At 38.0% G+C, this 21,465-nt stretch overlaps 1 protein-coding gene across 2 annotated transcripts in view; it reads left to right on the top strand.

Moving 5' to 3' along the window:
• Cfap299 (cilia and flagella associated protein 299) overlaps positions 1-21,465 on the top strand; it is a 510,741-nt gene that overhangs the window by 436,946 nt on the left and 52,330 nt on the right. For both annotated transcript variants that reach the window (XM_028773699.1, XM_028773700.1), the window contains one exon: positions 1,893-2,035. In XM_028773699.1, coding sequence (XP_028629532.1) covers positions 1,893-2,035 — 143 coding nt within the window. The remainder of the gene's footprint in view (positions 1-1,892; positions 2,036-21,465) is intronic.

Genomic DNA, 21,465 nt, shown 5'->3' with positions numbered 1-21,465 from the left:
GCCTTAATTGGCCCGCTAGCTACTCAGTTCGAGCAGGAAGGACCTGGTGCAGCTTTTACTGGTATAGAGTTCCATTCTGAAAACCGAAGGCTTCATTAGAAGAGTAGAACATCTTTCTCCTCTTTCACTTCCCTGTGACCGACACTCCCTTAGGAGTGTGGACAGTGACAGACCCAGCGCCTCTAGGTGAGCTAATGACTCACACACAGTTGTTGCTCATGGCCTTGTTTAAGAAATAGTCGCCACTCAAGTTATAGGTTGAGTAGCACAAAAGCCTCCAGAAGCCTCTTCAGATTAGTCTCCATTTGAACTTTATGCTGAAGAAACTGAAAATAAATGACACTAATCACAAACCTATTCTGATTTATCAGGAGGCTATGCGGAGGAACTTGAATGGCTAAGGGCTGAAATAATGTCAACTTACGAGACAGGAATAGAGTGCTAGTTCGTCCTGATCTTCCATGGGGTGTGAGATTAATTTGTCAGATACTTTCTCTTTTTCTGTAGCAAGAACCTGCTTCAGAACCCTCCTCCACATAGTGTCGGCAGCACCCAGCAGCCAAACAAACAAAACAGACAGGCAACAGAATCAATGAGGGAAAAAAATCCTCCCAATTTTATAGCTTTATTCTTTTGGAAAGCCTGATATCTAAAGTCAACTATGTTAGCTCATGGCCTCAAAGACCCAACAGGTGGCTGACAGCAATGACTAAAGAGGAAAAGGAGGTCTCCTGGGGTTATCCAAACAGTGAACTTTGCCACAGAGTCCTACTACTTGGTGTAACTTTAAAAGCAAATACAACTTTTTTTCTAGTTAGGCTGCAATATATTATTATTTTTTTTTATCAGCTTTGCCTTAAAACTTGAACAGAGTGCCTACGGACCTGAAGGGTGAAGGTTACAATCCAACCATCTCATATACCATGTTTATGCTTTAGGCCTTTGTACCACAGATCCTCTTTGCTCCTTGGGTTTCACCTGCTTCTTCCTGTGGCTTGCTTCCATCATTCAGAGAAGCCTGCATGGCTTCTGACCTCTGCTCATGACCTTGATTAGCCTCCACTGCACATCACTGAACTGTGCCTCATCTTTAGCCCTGCAGTGTCTGTCCTTCACTGGTAATTCTCTGTGTCCCATGTCTACTGTCTAGATGTCTCTCAAGAGCAAAGCATAAGCTCTGAATACCTGGACTTCAACATACCCCTGGTTTACTCCATCCTTTTACTGTTAGGAACTATGAACGTGTAGACAGTGGTCAATAAGAGTCTGTGAAGAGATTAATGTGAGTGAATACAACTTATTCTATAAGATACATATATATATATATATATATATATATATATATATTTGTATATATATTTTTTTTTTTTCTTTGTAAATTAGAATTTTACCATCATGGTATTAAATATCGATTTATGTATCTCTAATAGTGGATATGTAGATACTCATTTGTAGGAAGAAGGAGAGGGGGTGAGTGACAGTTTTGCCATTTGATAGCTGAGAGTCCTAAAGGGGCTCAACCTGTCTGTATCTCAGTTTTCTAATAGTCTCAGTTTTATACACAAATGATCATAAAGAAGATGAGGTTGATATGAAAGTAAATAACGTGAAATATTTATAACACTGAAAAAAAGCTTTTCTTAGGGATACTGGTCTCAATCATTTATAATGAGATGCAAAGTTACTGTAAATCCACCACCTACACATAAAGCTTCTAATTTCTTCAGCTCCTGTGGGGAAGAAATAATAGTACCTACCTGACAGAATCATAAGGTGAAGCATACAGCAGGACTTGAGACAGCCCTTGGCATGTGCAGTGATTCATAGCCACAGCTTCTCAAGTGTTCAAGCAACATTATTCATGTCTCCTTTCCACTCTTTGTTGTTACCAGACGGTAATCTTCATTCGTGACAAAAATTCTCATGGGCAGGAAGTATCAGGATATATCGACTACGCTCACAGACTAAAATCTGAAGATTTTGAAGTCTACTTTAATGGGAAAAGAAGACTTCTTCCAAGGACCACGGACATGAGGTACATTGTATACAATTCTTGCACTTCGGGGATAAGGATATAGAATTATCGTGTATTGGATGTTAAGCCCAGTATAATAACACACAAAGAGTAAGAGTGTGAGGCTGGCAATGGATAACTGTCAGCGTCATCGATCATCTGGGAATTGCAGATTATAACCACAGGGAGATCTTACTCTAGAAAAACTGAGAATGGTAGGAAAGCTAATCAGAAAATGTTTCCACTGGTATTTATCCAAAAGTGATTGAATCCATATAAAGAGGCATCTATTCAACCAAACTTATGGTAACACTATTTATAACAATTGCCAAATGGTAGAAACAACCTAAGCATCCTTCAATTGATGAGTGATTTTTTTTAAGAAAAAGTGTACATAAACACAGTGGAGTACTATTTGGTTGTAAAAATTACAAGAATCTGTCATGGTATTACTCATACAGTATCCAAACAAGTTGATCTCATACATATTGAGAATCAAGAGTTGCTTACTGTAGGCAATGGAGGATCTGGAAGAGCTGAGGAAAAGTTGATCCATAGGCACTAAGTTATGGTTAGAGACATGTAAAATGTCTTATGTGCTACTTCCTGTGTAGTAGGGTAACTATTGATAAAATGACAGGATGCATCTTCCAGGGCGCTAGAAGAAAGGATTTTACTCACTCTCATCTTTGATGTAAGAGTAGATACTCAAGAAAACAAAACTAACCAGCTTTACACATTACCCATGCATGCACAGGCTGCATACACAGCAGCATGCAGCTGTAATACATTCTGTACTAGAAGTCAGAGGATCTCTGGAGGTTGCTAGGCAAGCCAGAAACTCTAGGCAATAAGTGATCTCCAGGTTCATTGAGTAAACCTTGTGGAAAACACTTAGGAACACAGGTGACATCAACCTCTGGCCTTTGTAACAGACTCATAAACATGTACATGCCAACCCCTCCACAAAACGTACATGCACATGAACACACACACACACATTCAGAGAATGTATACAGCTACTGATACTTTGCTTCTTAAAGCAAAGCTTCATGTACTAAAAAGCAGTACTTGATGTGACCCACCATATTGTACACCAACAGGGTAGAGCTATCCTGACTGGTAGAACAGACAGGTATGATGACAGGTAGAACTTGAGACAGGTATTCCCTCTCCTGACAGCCTTTGCTGACTTACAAACCATTGCTCCTTATGCTTTCATTTTCATTATTATGATGGCCAATCAGATTTGACATCTTTGTTGGCTGTTCAAAATTCCTAGCTTTTAAATATCTAATTACGATCTTCCCAGCCTCCACTTTATTTACAGGTTATATTTTTATTTATGTCTTATAAGAAGTCATGTAAATTTAGTTGTCTGGGCCAGATCTAGTTGCATAATCATTTTATTTGTTCTGTACAATGTAATTTTTTTACATTTTTAAATTAACTTTAATCTTTTTATAGTCCAGTCGTTATCCCTGTCCTTGTCTGCCCTCCGACAGTCTCTCATCCCATTCCTCTTCCCTCATCTCCAAGAAGATGTCCCTACCACCACCCTGCCCCACCCCACCCTGCCAGGCCTCCCCACTTCCTGAGGCCTCAAGTCTCTCAACAGTTAGGTGCACCTTCTTTCACTGAGGCCAGAGCAGACAGTTCTCTGCTGTATAAGTAGGGGTCTCACATCAGCTAGTGTATGCTGCCTGGTTGATGGGTCAGTATCTGAGAGATCTTGGGGGTTCCAGGTTAGATGAGACTGCTGGTCTTCCCATGGGGTCACTCTCCTTCACAACTTCTTCTAGCCCTTCCTTAGTTCAGCCACAGACTTCAGTCCAATGGTTCAGTGTAAGTATCTGCATCTATCTCGGTCATTTGCTTGTTGAGCCTCTTGGAAAGCAGACATGCTAGGCTCTTGTCATACATGTTCTTTGGGGTCTGAGCTACCTCACTCAGGAGAAAATTTTCTAGTTCCATCCATTTGCTTGCAAAACTCATGATATATTTTTAAATTGTATTGTTTCTGAAAGAACATTTTATTATATACAGTAGCCAAGATTTGAAGATTCTTCTAGAAACTCAAGGCTCATCATATTATCTACTCTTTCCATGCCAACCACCATCAGTATTAAATCTGCTTTACCACATTCACACAGGATTGGGTGTTTACTCAACAACACAGGTGCTGTCAACTCTAGTGACTCTCTCCAAGGAGCTATCAGGTTCTCTGGAAGTTTACATTTGTGACTGTCCCAAAGTCATATTTACTAGATCTGCCATGAAATCCTCTGATCCAGCTACGTGGGGTTGCCTTAGTTTCGGCTTCTGGGCCCTCTCAGATTGTGTCACACCATCATGGTTAACAAGGACCGAAAGGTGCAAGATAATTAGGGAAATGATCAAAATTAGCACTATGCTAAGCAATTTTCTATTTATCATTTCGTTTACTCCTTGCCACATTCTGACATGTTAGAAGCTTCTTTTGCAATTTAACATAAGAGAATCAGAGTCATTATGGCAGTAACTGGCATACTCAAAGTTACATAGAGACCTTTGCACACAGCTGAAAGTACAAGGCTAGATAATAAACCACCACTCACTCTATTTAAATCTTGTCTTGCGAGGATGTCATTTTTGTCTTTGCTCTTTGTCAGGTCATAGGCTTCTTTTGCAGATGTCTGTCTCACTTAACAAAGCCCAATTTGAGGTTGCTGTTCAAAACCTTAAGCAATCCTAATGTCCACAATTAAGACAAGAGAATTTCGGCCTTCCTGTACCCACCCTTGCCACTTCCTCCTTTCATTGAGCTTGGCAGAAAACAACCCTTTGTACTTAACCAGAAGTTCATTTTCAGTCCCTGAGAGTAAAAATTACTGTGTGCCCCAGCTTTGTGTGTGGAAGAGCTGAACAGAACTAGAAGTGGCCTGTAATTATGCTTCAGCCAAAAAGTCATCAGGGGAACATTGGCCGTGACTTGCTGAACCTCAGTTATGTCCCGGGATACTTTTAGAATCTATTCATAGCCTCTGAACTATGGTTCACATCTTTCTTTTTTCATGTTCTTTTTCTTTCTTTCTTTGTAATTCCTACTTAGACTTCTCTCACAGATAAATTGATTTCCAAATACTTAGCTCATTTTAGCATCATTTTATCCAAAGATGAACACTAAGCATTTTCTCTCTTGAAAACTCAAGAATAGAGAAGAGATGATATAACACCATTTGTAGATACATTTCCTGCCTGTCTATAAAACACAAATATGTTGGAAGTATTACTCCTGCTGAATCTGTGGTGGGATGTCTTTCCATATCATCCAGGGCCAGCATCATCTGGGTTTATCATTCAGAAAGAAACAAAGTCAAATTTGAGCACTGATATGTCTCTGTCTCTCCACTAATATATAATCTCACACATGCAAACGTGTTTACACATAGGGTCAACACACACACACACACACACACACACACACACATACACACACTCTGGAAGGTCATTATTATTGAATCTAAGGTAACAACTATCTCCTGACCCTTATTGCCTCAGCAATTCTAGTATCCATGTTACAAAAATCACCCAAGCTTCCAGAGTCTAGATTATCATTCATTAACACTAAACTACCCCCCCACACACACACACACAAGTTTTTCAAGACAAAGTTTCTCTATATAACAAGGCTTGACTGTCCTGGACTCACTCTGAAGATCATGCTAGCCTTGAATTCACAGAAATCCTCCTGCCTCTACCTTCCAAGTGATAGAATTAAAGGCATCCACCACCACATCAGGCTAAATTTCATATTTTTATTACAGAGAATTTGCATTAATTTAAAATTTCCTTTTGTTTTCAAAATTTCAAAAAAGGCTTATTTATTCAATAAAAAGTTGTTTTGCATGAATAGACAAATTCTACATTTTATCATAGAGTAAAAAATATAACCAACAGAGTTCAGTACACATACGGTTCTTACAGTAATTAACAAAATGACTTAGGGACAGTTTGTTTGAGAGTAACCTTTCTTTTAGAGAGCAGTTTGGTGGCATGAGATGAGGCCAACGTTTGTTCACTTCCCAGGGGTGATTATAAATCTATAGTAGTCTTTATCAGCGTGCTTCTGGTGTTTAAAGAAAACTTATCCTGTATCCATGTAAACTTATAACTCTTGTTAATGTCTCAGAGATGTCTGTTCTGCAAAACTCAAATGACTGAAGGGTGGTCGAGAGGGTAGGCTGCAGGAGAACTGCAAGGCATGTGCTTCACAAATATGGCAAATCTGCAGTGGCAGCCAGTTGGTCCAGAGATATGTCCAACACACTGAAAGCAGATGTGTCAGGGATTCTTTTCCTCTTATGGCTTTAATTTTTGTTCATTTTAAACTGTTCTAGGCTACAAGGTTGAAAAGCCTATACTTTTCCTTGTAAAGTACATAGATGCATTTCTCAAACCTAAGAGTTTCATCTTAAAGATACAGTGCATTTTGCACCACACTATACAGACAGCATAGAACTTTACATATGACATTCATATTTCCAGAATCTAGATAAAAAAATGAAATAAAATGATAAGAATTTGGTAAATTACCCAATTAATATTATTTGTATGATTCCATTTAAATGCCTAGAGATAAATTCTGTCTAAGGTTTAAGACAATCATTACTTCTATCTTAAATAAGAGATTCCTCTCAGTCTTTCTCATTGCATGTGTGCACACATCTCCACCCTCCTTAGGGTTTAACTATTGAAAACCCTTCCTGGGTTCTAAATAGTCCTGTGACCTCACAACCCTTTCCTCAAAGCACTAGGCACCAACAAACACAAGGCAAATGAGGTTTCTTTTCCATGACTGCTCATTCCATGAATGGCCTGCCTGCCTGTGTGGTCCTATGTCCCTGTGTCCATCCTTTCCCTTTCCATCAGTCATGATGTGTCCATGATTTGCTGTGAGCTTCAGAGTACAAGGACAGCTATGACACTGCAGACTTCAGGGTGACACATAGTGGTGCTTTGTCTTTTGAGATTCAAGTGGCCGTAAGCCAAACTAAAAGTCACAGTGAGGACTCACTAAGTAGACAGTGGTCATGCAGACAAAGGAAGTCCTTCCGTAGGAGATAGAACATAAGACACTCTGCACACGCCTCTGCACGTACTCATCTACTCCTGAAACATCTCTCCATAACCACAGCTACTCCTGCATATACCTCTACATGTACACATCCGTTCCTGCATACATCTCTATGTATACACATGCATTCCTGTAAACATAGCGACATGTGCACATCCATGTCCTTCCACTGTGTACTGATTTATTACAAAAATTTTAGCACAATTATGCTTTATTTCTTTTCAGATATGTCCCATGTACAGCAATTGACATGTACAAGCATTTAGTTTTCTCTCAGTGCTGGTATAGAAATGAATCTTCCTCATGTTACCACGTTCCTTTTTGGTTTTTAGTTTGTTATATAAAGGGAACAGAGTAAGAATGAGGACCAAGGAACTGTGTCTACATGAACTTCTGCAGTCTAATGGCCAAAGGGCTTACAAAGTTAAATGAGTTCCATTTCTACTAATTTATAAAATTGGATGATACAACACACAATCAGTTCCTTTGAAAAGATATGATTTTATTTTCATGAATTACAAAATAGCTGTCACATAAAAAATTCATTTCAAAATCTGAATAAGAACTTGTGAAACCAAATTTCCCTTAAGGATTTTGTTTTGAGGAAAAAAACCAGCCTGTAGACTATTTTATACCTTACTTCCCTCTGCTTCTAGGAATGAAAGCATTACCCCCCTTAAAACATCTAAGTAATTCCATTCAAACACACAGCTCTTAGTTTGGGTCCATGAGCCAACTGGAGCATAATGAACGAAGTCCCAGCTCTGCAGGGGCTGCTTCTGCTTCTCTCTAGAGTCGGACCCATGCTAAAGAGTCTCATGCCCAGGCCCAAGAATATTGAGCCAATGTAGTGACATCTAGCTGTAGTTCCCCTGAGTATTGTCAACTAGAAATGATTAATGTAACTCTTTGGTTGCATTCCCCAGCCATTCTTAAACTTGTAAAGGTGAAACAAGAAGTGGTTTAGTTGGTAAAATGGATGTTAAAATCCAATCCTGGTATCTTTATTCTTTTAATGATCATAATTTTAAACTTTCTATTGATATGTACTTATATTTACTTTTACTTTCACATAATCATATGATCGTGTGAAACTGTTCAGCCTTGAAGCAGTGTAACGATTCATAAACAAACCTTACATTCAGTATTATGTGCATCCACTACTGTCCCATGATTCAATGATATGGAATGAATGACTTTTTATAGCTAAGATACTTCTTACCCATAACAATTGAACTTTTTCCTTCTCATCTTCCATCTTTAAATAAGTAAGACAATAAGCAAGCCCAAGCAATGAAAAGGTAAATCATTTGGATGATAAAATACTTTGTTACTAATCCCTAATCTCACAATGATTTTAATCCACCCATGGAGAAGTCTTCAAAGTGTTTGAGGATTTTATTTATTTTAAACTTGGTGCTAAAGCACATGACCCTGATGCTGTCAAGAAGTCCAGAAAATTACAAAAAAAATTAGAAAGAAATGGGAAAGTACAATGCTAAGGAAAATGAAGGTGAGATTCTGTTCAAAGGAGGGAGAAGATGGGATACACGTAAGTTCTATAAAATACCTCAAAGTTAATTAAATTAGTCAGATGACACAACAGGAAGGCATAGTTATTGTTCCTTCAAAGATAATGATATCAGTAAAAATACCTTTGAAAAATTCATAATTCAGTTAAGTAGATTCATCCAGAAGAGCACAACAGATAGCAGTCACCTTACCTGGGTAAGAACAATTCCACTCTGTTGGTTCAGAATCTAGCACTGAGCAGAATGTCTAACCCTGAAATTTACCCTAGAACAGGAAAGAAAGACCAGGGTGTATGTTGGATATCTGTCTCCTGCCTTCCTTGAAGCTGACTCCATGTTACTTCACACTGTGTCCAGAGCAACTTGTGGGATTCATTGTCCTGAGCAATAAGGAAGGGAAACAAGATGAGGAAAGAATCTTCTTATGCCAACATTCCTCTCCAGCACAGGAGAAACTGTATGAGAGGAAGTTTTCCTCCAGAAGGGAAGAAGGCTGCAAAAGGAACCTTATACTCTGGCCCCCTCTTGGTGACCAGTTTCTGTTCAGTTACATAGTATGCTAAATAGACAAAGTAACTTGTAAAAATATACAGGGAAAAGGGGCATGTGAAAAGGGTTAAAAACTGCAGAGATAACTGAAAGATTCCCTCAGGAGAAACTGAAGGAAGTTAAGGAAGCTTTTCTTCCAGTTTCACAGTGCTCCCTAACAGGATGGTCTTACACTGCCACAGGTTAACTACTGCTGGGGCAGTGTGTGTGTCCAAGTCAAGACACCTCCATAATATTTCGGAAAGATCACTGTCACTTCACGTGTGAAGACAATAGCACAAACATACAGAGAACATTAAGAATCAAGAAAATATGATACAACTGACTGACAAGCAAACTTCCAAGAAGCACCCAGACAGAGGAAGTTGGGCTGCCTGAGAATTCAAAATAATCATCTTTAAAATGTCTAGTGAGTTATGAAAACACAGACAAGACAAGATCATAATATATCTTAATGAGAGTTCAAAAATATATATAGAAATGTTATTTTTTAAAGTTCAAACTAACATTTTGAAGGTGAAAATCAAAATAATTGAAATGAGGCTTTTCTCTGGAAGGGCTCAACAGTAGATTTTGTCAAAGCAGCAAAACAAACCAGCAAACTTAAGAAAACTGAAGAAAAATTTTCAGTGACAGGAACAATAAGAAAAAACTAGAATAAAAAATATGAAAAAAAACTAAGTAAATAGTAGGATGGCAGCAAGAGAACTCCCCTGTGCACAGAAGCTACAGAGTGAGGAGCATTGTTTAATACCTACATAAAAGGATGGAGAGATGGCTTGTTCATTACAAGTGTTTGCTGCTCTTGCAGAGGATCTGAGTTTGCTTCCTAGCACTCACACTGAGTAGTTCCCAAACACCTATAAACTCCAGCTTCAGGAGAGTCTATGTCCTCTTCCAGTATCTCAGACACTTGAACACATGGGTATATGCACACAAAGACACACATAAATAAAAATTAAAAAATTTAAATACCCTATTTAAGGAAGCAATTCCTTCTGGGCATAATGGTTTATAGATGTAATCTTAGCACTTGGAAAAAGAGTCAGAAGGATTATGAGTTCAAAACTAGAATGGGTGAAAGTAGGGAGGCCCTGTGGCAGCAACAAGAAGACAAAACAAAAATAAAGAGATGGAGAAAGAAGTGGGAAACAGAGAAGAAAGAGGAGTAAAGGGCCTTCTATCAGAGTCTCCACTGGCCCAGAGTAAACAAGGTGATAGAGTAAAAATGCTAAGAAGTATTGATATCAAAAGATTATATACCAGCTGTCCATCAAAATGCAGAAATAAACACATTTCTAGGCAAACAAAATAGTGAGAAGCTATTGCTACTACATCTGCCACAGTAGAGATGTTAAAGGTAATTCTTATAAATGAAATGAAAGACTGATAATTACATAAACCTAGAAATCATAGTACTGTTAAATATATAGAATTATAGATGACTACTATTGTGTTGGTGCCAAATCATTTAAAATGTGATTACAGAATTCAAAATGTAAGGACATTGACAGTACAAAGCTGTAAGTGCACTTTTGTTCCTAGGTGCATAGATTTAAGTGTTGTGGCTGTGAGTGCAATGAGACGGTGGTACACAGGAACAGGTATTAGCAGCACAGAGCTTTTCCATATTATTGAAGTTAAATTCTTTTCATGTAAAGATAGACTATGGGTTCTTCAGGTCAGCCTCCTAGCAAACAAAAATAAGGATTTGTAGGTGACAGATAAAACAAAGAGAGAAGGAATCTAAGTACACTATTGTAAAAACAAATAATTATTAAAGACATCAAAAAAGGGAGAAAGGAACAAGATATTTAGGAAATGAAAAAGGACAATTCATGTATCAATAATTATTATGTAAGTATTGAATTAATTTCTCAAATAAAAACCATGGCTAATTGGATAGTAAAGACTATATCCAACAATATGATGTCTATTAGAGTTTTCTTTAGTTTTAAGAATACATACTTGTCAAAAAGGAAGTATTTGAAAAACATCTTTGGAAAAAGCAAATATCAAAAGATGTGAAGCAAGAAAAAAAAAAAAGCAATCCAGAGCCTTCCTGAATCACTGTCAAAATGGGCCAATCATCAAAACAGAGAATCAACATGAAAAGCAGATTGAACAAAACTCCACCCCAAAGTAGTAAAATACACATTTTTACCAAAAGAGTATAGAGCCTGCTCCAAGACAGATCATATGATAAGTCAAAAAAGCTTCTCAAGAAATTCAAGAAAACTGAAATTATAACCACAGTTTTTCCAACCACAATAATATAAAATAGAAATAAATAGGCACTTAAGGAAATTCACAAATATTTGGAAATTCAATTACATACTCTTGAAAAAAACACCAGGGAAAAGATTAAATCCAAAGGGAAATAAAAGCATCTTTGGACCCATGGAAATGGAACTTTCATGGAAACCAAAACTTCAGGGCACTCAGGAAACAATCCAAACAAGTATAGTGTTAGCACCTATGTCTTACTGTTACTCCTGAGTACAGTAAGAAAAAAATTAAGCCTGAAGTCAGCATGAGGAAGAGAGTTATATCAACACATGGACAAGTTATACAGAAAACACTAGCAGCAGTTATTTTTAATAAAATTTATGAGTCTTCACTAGAAAAGAGAAAAATTACGAATGACAATAAAAATGTGTCAACTGATTCCACAGCAGTACAAGTGATAAAGATGGACTAACGTAAATAATTATATGTCAACAATTCCAATAGTCTAGATTTGAATGAATTCTTATAAGCATAGGATTTGAAAGATGAGTTAAAGGAAATTTTAAATATATCAGTAACCAGTAAGGAGACTGAATCATGAATCAAAAATTCCCAGCAAAGCACACCTCAGGACACACGGCTGCTGTTGAAGTCTATCAAACATTAAAAAGGAATTGCTTGTTCTCCTAGAGCTTTTCCAAAATTTTAAGCCAAAGGAATACCTCCAAATGCAATTTATGAGTCCAGTGTTAGTTTGACTCCAAGGCCAGGCAAGGACATCCATTGTAAGTAGACTACAGACAAATATCCCAGATGAATACACATGCAAAATCCATCAATAAGACACTAGCATTTGGAGCATAATGGCACCTTTGCAGAAACATGCTTCGTGATTAAGTGGATTGAATTGTGACAGTTTGAAGTTTTAAAGTACTCAGATAAAAATGTAGTGCATTAGATGCATTCAAAGTAAAAAGGATAAAGGTCACACTATCATATCGATATATAATGAAAGCACTTGACAAAACTCAAATTCCCTTTTCATTGAAATTCTCAACAAATAGGTATAGAAAAAAGAACAAATAACATCATACTCAGATGTGACAAACTGAAAGCTTTCCTTGAAAGTTCAGTATTAGACAAGAATACTCACTCCTATCAATTCTGTTCAACATGGCATTAGAAATCTTAGCCAGAGAAATAAGAAACGGGAAAAAAAATGTAGGAATCCAAATCAGGGAGGAGGAAGTACAGTGTCTCCACTGAAAGGTCATCATGATAGATACATGTTGTTTGATTGATCAATTGTGTATATGTGGTATATGCATATGTGGTGACTTGAATAGGTATGGACTCCATAGACTCACATGTTTGAATGCTTACCTCATAGAGAATAGCATTGTTAAGTGGTGTGGCTTTGTTGAAGTGGGTGTGGTCTTGTTGGAGAAAGTGTGTCACTGTGGAGGCAGGCTTTGAAGTCATATATGTTGAAGCCACACCTAGTGTGGCACACAGTCTCCTTTTGCTGCTTGCAGATCAAGATGTAGAACTCTCAGCTCTTTCAGCACCCTGTCTGCTTGAATGTTGTCATGCTTCCTGCCATAGACTGAACTTCTGAAACTGTGAGTCAGTCTTTGGTCATGGTGTCTCTTCACAGCAATAAAACCCTAACTAAGACAGCATGTTTTCACATGTTCATGTTCACCCGGATATGGGTGTGAATACATATGTGAAGGCCACAGGTGGAAGTCAGGTGTATTCTGCTACTGATTTCCACATTTTAATAAAGATTTAATTTTTAAAAGTTAGTCACATGTAAGTGTGTGTTTAGGTATGGGCATGTGAGTACAGTATCTGTGAAAGCCAGAAGAGTATCTGCTGAGCTGGAGTGACAGACAGTTGTAAGATGCCTGACATGAGGGCTGGGAACAGAGTGATGGCCTCATAAGAGAGGAAGGCTAAGCCAATATCTCTTAGGCCTTCAACATAGTTTTAGAGATAAGATTTTCATGGAACTTGGAGCTTAATAATTTGGCTAGACTGGCTGGCCAGTGAGCCCTAGAGACCCTCCAGTCTCAACATCTCCTTTGCTAGGATTGTAGCCATGTGCCAGCACCCTCAACTTTTGACTGACAACTGGGTGTCTCATCTCGGTTCCTCATGGTTGTGTAAGGGAATCTTTACTGAGTGGTCTCCCCAGGCCCCACCATGATCTTAGAAAATCCTGAAGACTCCACTAAAAATACTTCAACGTGCACATGAATGTAACTCACTAAAATTGCTAGGTATAAGGAACAACATATAAATCAGTTCCAAGTATATATACTAACAGCAAATTATCTGAAGAAGAAATTAAATGACAGCTTTTCCCAAAAGATAAAACACTTAGAAATAAATTTAACCAAAGAAATGGATGAATTATATACATTGTAAATGCTCAAACATTGGTGGAAGAAATTGAATAATACAGGAAAATGAAAATAGTGTTCATTTGCTGAATAGTTCATGTTTGTTAGAGTTATCAATACTATCTGTTTGTTGGGTTTCTGTTACTATGATAAATACTTGAGATTATCAACTATAGAGAACAGGTTTGTCTTGTCTCCCAGTGTTGGAAGTTTCCTTTCCCATTCAAGCTTGTCTGTGCAATAAACTAGGACAAAATCATGTGATTGACTAAAGTTTCCACTTAATGTCTGAAAATTTGGAGAGAAGAGGCCAAAGTCTCATAATTCCCTGTGAGAAAGACACCATTAATGACAGGAACCCTCCTTCTAGCAACTCCTTAAACTTCCCATCAGCTTTCAGTAGCATCAAGTACTCTACGAAGTTATGAGCACAAGGGTCTTTGTAGGACATTTCAGATTGACACTATGGCCTCACTGACGTACCCTAAAGAGTTACTGCAAAGCCTGTAAGAATTCTGGTGACATTTGAACACAACAGAAAAGAAATTCTAAAATCCACATATTTTCTAGCTTCATCTCTGTTGCTGTGATATAACACCCTGACAGAAAGCAGCTTGGCAGAAGGTTTTATGTGACTTACTAATCCCAGGTTACAGTCCCATATAGCATGGAAGTCTGAAAGATATATGCATGCAACATCTCATAGTTAAGAACAGGGAGAAATAAATGCACATGTGGTTGTAGCTAGCTTGTGCTCAGCCTGATTTCTCCACTTTTGTACAGTTCAGGAACTCTTGAATAGGGTGTGGTATTACCCAAAGTAGACTATGTCTTCTCATATCAATTAACTAAGACAATCTAAGACACGCCCACAGGCCAACCCAATGTAAACAAGCCATAACCGAGACTCTTTCCTCAGGTGGCTCTAGGTTGTGTCAAGTTGGCAATGCAAACCATCATACGTTGGAGCTAGAAAAGACTCTCAATAGTCAAAACCATTTTAAACAAGAAGAACAATGCTGTAGGCATCAATTTCTTAATTGAGCAATATGTTTTATAGACTCTTACATGTGAACTTAAATATGTAAAACTATATGAACATTAAAATTAACCTAGCAACACAGTCAAGTATAATATCAAGACTTAGAAAAAGTGGACAGAATGAAGAGCTCAAGAAACCTTGTTTACGTTTCATATCAATTGATCTTCTATAAACATTGGAACACCTGTGCAGGAAAGATCATGTCTACAGCAAATGTTGTTTACACCGGATATACACATGCAGAAAAGAAAAATAAGGAATCTATCATGCAGAACTTATATAAAAACAACCCCAAATATATTCTACACAAATATAAATCCTAAAGCTGCTAAACTAGTAGGAGAAACATAAGAGGAAATTCTTGGCAGCAAACAGTCTTGTAAATAAATGAAAGAGGCATCAAAAGCAATAGATGAACAATGGAACAATGGAATGAAGACTCTGTACAATGAAGAAAAGTATCAACAGAGCTAAGAAATAACAAGAGTATGGGACACAGTATTGAAAGTGACATGTCTCATATGAGATTAGCATCTTACAAGTACAAAGAACCTGAACAATTAACAAAACTGTGGATTGAGACAGTATCAAGTCATCTGAACAGACATTACTCAAGAAAGATATATGAATGGCCTATGAATATATGAAAATCTGTTCAACATGTCTAATCATCAGGAAATGCAAATTAAAGCGGGAGAAGGCAATGCCTCCAGAGTTGGAATGACTACTGTAGCAAACATACAATAAGTGTTTGCAAGCATCTGCGAAAAAAGACAATTATAAGGTTAGTAGGACTTAAAATTGGTATGGCCATTTTTGAGCATATTATGTAGAGTCCTTTATTTCATTTATATTTATTCTTTAATCTTTTTTTACAGTCCAGACTTTATCCCCCTCCTGATCTACCCTCTGACTGTTCCCCATCCCACACCTCCTCCCTGCCCCCTATGTCTCCAAGAGGATGTCCCCACCTCACTAATCCTCTTCAGTTCCTGGGGTCCCAAGTCTCTCTAGAGTTAGGTTCATCTTCTCTGGCTGAGTCCAGATCTGGCAGTCCTCTGCTATATAGTGTTGGGGGCCTAATATCAGCTGGTGATGCTGCATGGTCGGTGGCTGAGAGATCCCAGAGGTCCAGGTTAGAGACCTCTGGTCTTCCTATAGGGTTGCCCTCCTCCTCAGCTTCTTCCAGCTTTTCTCTAATTCAACCATAGGGATCACCAATTTCTGTCCATGGGTTGGGTGTAAATATCTGCATCTGACTTTTTCAGCTACTTGTTGGGCCTCTCACAGGGCAGTCATGAAAGGCCCTTGTTTGAAAGCACACCATAGCATCAGTAACAGTGACAGGCCTTGGGGCTTCCCCCTGAGCTGGATAAGAGCTATGTGAGCCATCAATTCTACTTCTGCATTATTTCTAAAGAAACTGAAATCACAGCTTAACAGAAATGTCTTCACTCCTTTGTTTACTAAGCATTCTTCACAGTGGTCGAGATACAGATATATGTCCATGTGTGATAAAATATGATTCTGTCTTGGAAAAAAAGAAAATTCTGTCATTTACAGCAATGTGGATGAAACCAAATGACACAATGCTAACTGGAATAGCTAGACACACAAAGGAAAATGCAACATGATGTGAGGTTAAATATTAAATTTTAAAAAGTGGTGGTTTCTAGGGTCTCATGGAAGGGGAAAATGGAGAAATAATAGTAGAAATACAAACAGTTTCAGATATGTGAGAAGAATGATTGTGAGATCTTACAGTTACAGTCAATGTCACTGCACTGTACTCAATAACACTACTTCATGCCTGAAATTTGTGAAGAAGTCAGCCTTTAAGTTCAAACACACATGTGTTTACACTCCAACTATGTGAGTTTAAAGTTGTGTTAAGTGGCTGGATTGTGCTAGTCACATAAGAATGTAGACATATTCCACACATCATGTCAGTATTACACACATACACACACACTGCATCCACACATAACACCACATATATATATATATATATATATATATATATATATATATATATATATATGTATGTATATATATACACTCACCCATACACATACACACATAGCATAGATATACACTCACACACATACACACACTCACATACATACAGACACATAACACACACATACACACTCACACACATAACAGATATACACACTCACACACACATACATACACAATACAACACACACAATACAACACACACACTCATAAACACACACACACATATATATATATGACATATACATATGTCTAATTTGTCAATTAAATCTCAATAAAATTAGAAAAAAGTATCTTTGCTCTGTTTCTATAACTTAGAAGTTGATTAATCAAAGGAAGAATAATAGGAACTTTTTCAATTTTCTGGAAAACCAGGGTTTTTTTGTTTTGTGAGTAACTAAGCAAATAAATTTCTTTATGTTTTTCGAAACCCAGTGCTTTTTTCTTTATTAATTTTCAATGAGTACACATTCTCTGAAATAAACAAAGCTAGATGATGTCAGTAGCTTTTCTGCATTCAAGTGCTCGTGAAATCTCACTCAAGAAAGTACATAGCTACATTTCTGAGGATATCTCAGTCATGCCTCCTATGAATACCATGTACAATGTGTCCGAAGTTTATCTTTTCTGAAGATGAGCATGAGTCTGTTAGAGCATCCAGGAAGCAGCTGCCCAGAGCCCAAGGCAGTGAGGAGGAGAGATCAGCATTAGTAAACAAAGCAGCAGACCGGTGGAGAATGGGGTTAAGAAATCTGTTCAAACACAAGAGACTAGGAAGATGAGGAGGGAGAGCTTTTCCTGCTACGTCAGTAAATGTTTCTTCTAGCTAAGCACACTTGCACACCTGGCTTGTGCTTACTGTGAATATTGCTTCCTTCATTACTCTATTTTCTTGTACATTTCAGTTCACTAAAAACAAAATAAAAATAAATGGATAGATATGCTATATAATATTTTAAATGTCAAGTATAAATACTGATACCCCAAAATACAAAATATATGCTATTTCACATGTCTATTGTCATCTTTGAGTAAAAGCTGCAAACATTGTAAACTATAAGTACTTACAAATTACTTAAATACTAATTGACAAGTAACATGAAATAACTGTCTTTAAAATCATCAAAATGACTACAGGGATGTTGTGGTTTTAAACTCATTTGAAAGTAAATAAGAGGAAAAATTAAGATATTAACTTACAGTCATCATTTTGAAAAGGGTGTACTGGAATGACCAGTTCTAAGCTGAATCAATCATCTGTTTTCAAAGATGCTACACAGAGAGAGCCTTCCATTGTTCTTAACAACGACATAGAGTTACGTTTGGTTTCGAGACAGTAGGCTTCTTAACCCTCCATGCCAGAGCTTAGAAATATCTCAGCACATATGAAGCAAGTCAGTCCTCAAAATCAAAAGAAGTGAAATATATCCAAGCACTTCCTAGGAGAGAGGCAAAATTGAATGATCACCTTTTTCTTTTTTTTTTAATTTTTTTAAAATAATTTATTATTTTTTTTTAATTTCTTTTTTTTTTGAACATGAAATGCTTTTTTATAGCATGTTTTACAAGGGGAGGGGGTAAGAGGGGCCAGGTGGTGGAAAAGTACAAAATCTTCTTGGCCTGTGCCTTGAAACATGTCATGGTCTATAAGGTACTCTGCCTTGAATTATGATCTACCTGCTGTTCTAAAGAAGATATGGTACACTGCTTGAGTTATGGTCTCCCTGCTATTCTTAAGATGATATGGTACACTGCTTTGAGTCTATCTGCAGTTGCTAAGCAGGATCTTGCAGTTGCCAAGCTTCAGAGGACATTGTGCAGGTGGGGAAAGGTAGGGGGTGTGGGTAAGGGCGAGGGTCCTGGCTTCTGGCATCTCCCCCTTCTCTGTTTAGTTAGAGAAGGCATCTTATGATCAATCCCAACTATGTGAATTTTGAATTTGGATGTCTAATTATGGGGGGTCTTAGACAAGTTCACAACCCCAAAACACTGATGTGAGACGAGTCACATTGATGGTCGAAGGCTTTAGGCTGTCGACGATGGGCAACATCAAGGGACTCCGATGTGGGTGAAAGGAGGGTGAGAGCCCTGTCTTAGGCCATGTAGGCTGCACCCACTCCCAGCACCATGCACTCCTTTTCGGCTGCATTGGGTGGGCCCCTGGGAAGTGGACCTACAATAATCCCGTCATTGGGCTAACTCACAGCCATCCTAGTCCCTTGTAAATGTTCAAGTTACCAACCATTTGTCCGTTTGGGGTGTAATATTGTCATAAAGGAAGGCTACCCAATGTTAGCGGCCATATCAAGGGCGGCCTTGGTTTAGGAAAAAGCCAATTTTTGTTGTGGTGATCGAGAGGCCAAGCTCTCTAGCTAGAGAAACGAGGGCAAAGCCAGGCATACCAGGAACCCTTCTGGAGGGCGTGGAAGTCTAGCGGTCGACCGACCGTAGGGGGAGGCAGGGGAGCTGGCAGCTGTGTCAGTCTCCTGCGGAGTCACTTCTGGATCCTCTTCAATTTTCGGCTGATGGTAATGAACTTCAACCGTCTTCTTGATGGCAGCATCAAGATCACCTTTTTCTACTACTGAATATAATAGGAAAGATACTAATGCAAAATCTATCTTATGGCATAATTTAAAAAGTGTTGTGCCATTTTGATGCTTTGTAACTTACAGGTTTTATTTCACTTAGGAGCTGTAACATAATGACTCATAATCATAAAATATAATCATTTATTCTAAAAAAAATGCTGTATTAAAGTATCTGAAAAAGATCTAGGCACACAAATTAAGACGTGATGAATCCTCTGGGGAAGGTACAGGACAAACATCTGTGACAAATGAGTGAAAGTAAGAGAGAAAGCTGTCAGTTAGGAAATACAACATAAAAGGAATGAAGAGGACACAGGAGACAGCCCTATCACCCCATCCTGACGAGTTCTAAATCAACTCCCATGCCTTCCTTTCACTGTTCCCTTATGAATAACAGTGCTATGAGTTTAACAGAGATGATACTGAAATGGCAATGCCTTTGTCTTGTTATAGTATGATGTTTGTATTACTATATGCTGTATTATGTTATTTGACAAACCTCTATAAAGTAGGAAACAAGCCAGTACTTGCCAGAGTAAACAGGTTTTCAAGATTAAAACCTGAATCAAGCATCAGGTGCTCACCTTTAATTCCAGCACTCAAGAGGCAGAGGCAGGCAAATCTCTATGAGTTCAAGACCAGCTTGGTCTACAAAAGCTAGTTCTAAGACAATCAAGACTACACAAAGAAACTCTTGTCTTGAAGAAAAAAAAGACAAAATTAAAAAAGAAAGCTAATAGTATCAAATTTGAAAGTTTAAATTTGGATTATAAAACAGTGGAGATATACAAAGGAAAATAACTCAACAAACATTTATTTTGATTATCTAGCATAAATTCTCTGTGACTTAGTTTCTCTGTGTGGTAATCAAGGATAATATTGACTTCACTGGGGTAGCGTGAGGCACAGTGTGGTATGGAATAGAGAAGACAGAGTGAGAAAGCTGACCCTCAGAACGTGCTTTCCAACGATAGGGAACAGATTATTCTGAACTGCTAACTGTGAGGATACAAATAATCATCAATGAGTTAGACAATTGCTTTCTGATTTTTTTTGAGATTATAATATAATAACATCATTTCCCCTTCCCTGGGAAGACCCAGAAGGAGAGCATAACAGAAAACCACACCAACCAGAATGTAAAGTTGTTGTTGAGCCCTGCCCCAGCAGATCTATCTACAACACAACTCCTGCCCTGGAGGCTCAGGGAAGATCACAGAAGAGAGGGCAGAAAGATTGTAAGCAACATGTGATCAGAGAGTGTGCTGGGAGACTGTGTCTCTGAGTAATCTCAGAAGCTACACCCAGAAAGTCACACCAAGTGGACTGCCTAAGCATGAGCTGAGCAAGGCCAGCAGCAACAGACATGCTAATGTGGATGACAAGGGAGCCTGGAGGCCTGAGCCTTAAATGAGGAACTGTAGGCAACTGTGGAATGCCAAGAGTAGTGTTTCTAAAGAAGGCCTGTACTGGTCACCAGCACCACACTTCTTCAAACCCAAAAGATTAGTATGAACCAAGACCCTCTGCCTTCTCAGCATTAGTTAATTTTGAATAATTATGTATTGTTGTATTGTCAGAAAGGTCACGAGTTTTTGTTTTATTGTCTCAAAAAAAATCTTTTGTTTTCTTTGAAAGCAAGGCATGCCTGTGATGCCTTTGTGTCAAACTAATTTGAATAGTCAAAGCCTCTCTCTGGTTCTATTTTATAGAGTAAAATTGGGGACATCTCAGTGTTTTTGTTGTGGTGGTGGTTTTGTTAGTTTGGTGGGTTGTTTTGTTGTTGTGGTTTGGTTTGGTTTTGTTTCCCTTCTTGCTTTTGAGATGTTTGTGGTGGTGTGAGTGTCTTTAAAACAAACAAACAGAAAATATGCATTAATCAGTAGACAGCCCTTTCCAGAGGAGGACAGATTAAGTCCACCTTCCACTTACTAGGTCTAGTTTAGAAAATGCTTACTACTCTTA

Source organism: Grammomys surdaster, unplaced genomic scaffold (assembly GCF_004785775.1).
Source record: "Grammomys surdaster isolate TR1022 unplaced genomic scaffold, NIH_TR_1.0 233, whole genome shotgun sequence".
Classification (NCBI taxonomy): domain Eukaryota; kingdom Metazoa; phylum Chordata; class Mammalia; order Rodentia; family Muridae; genus Grammomys; species Grammomys surdaster.
This window is presented reverse-complemented; position numbering and strand designations above follow the sequence as displayed.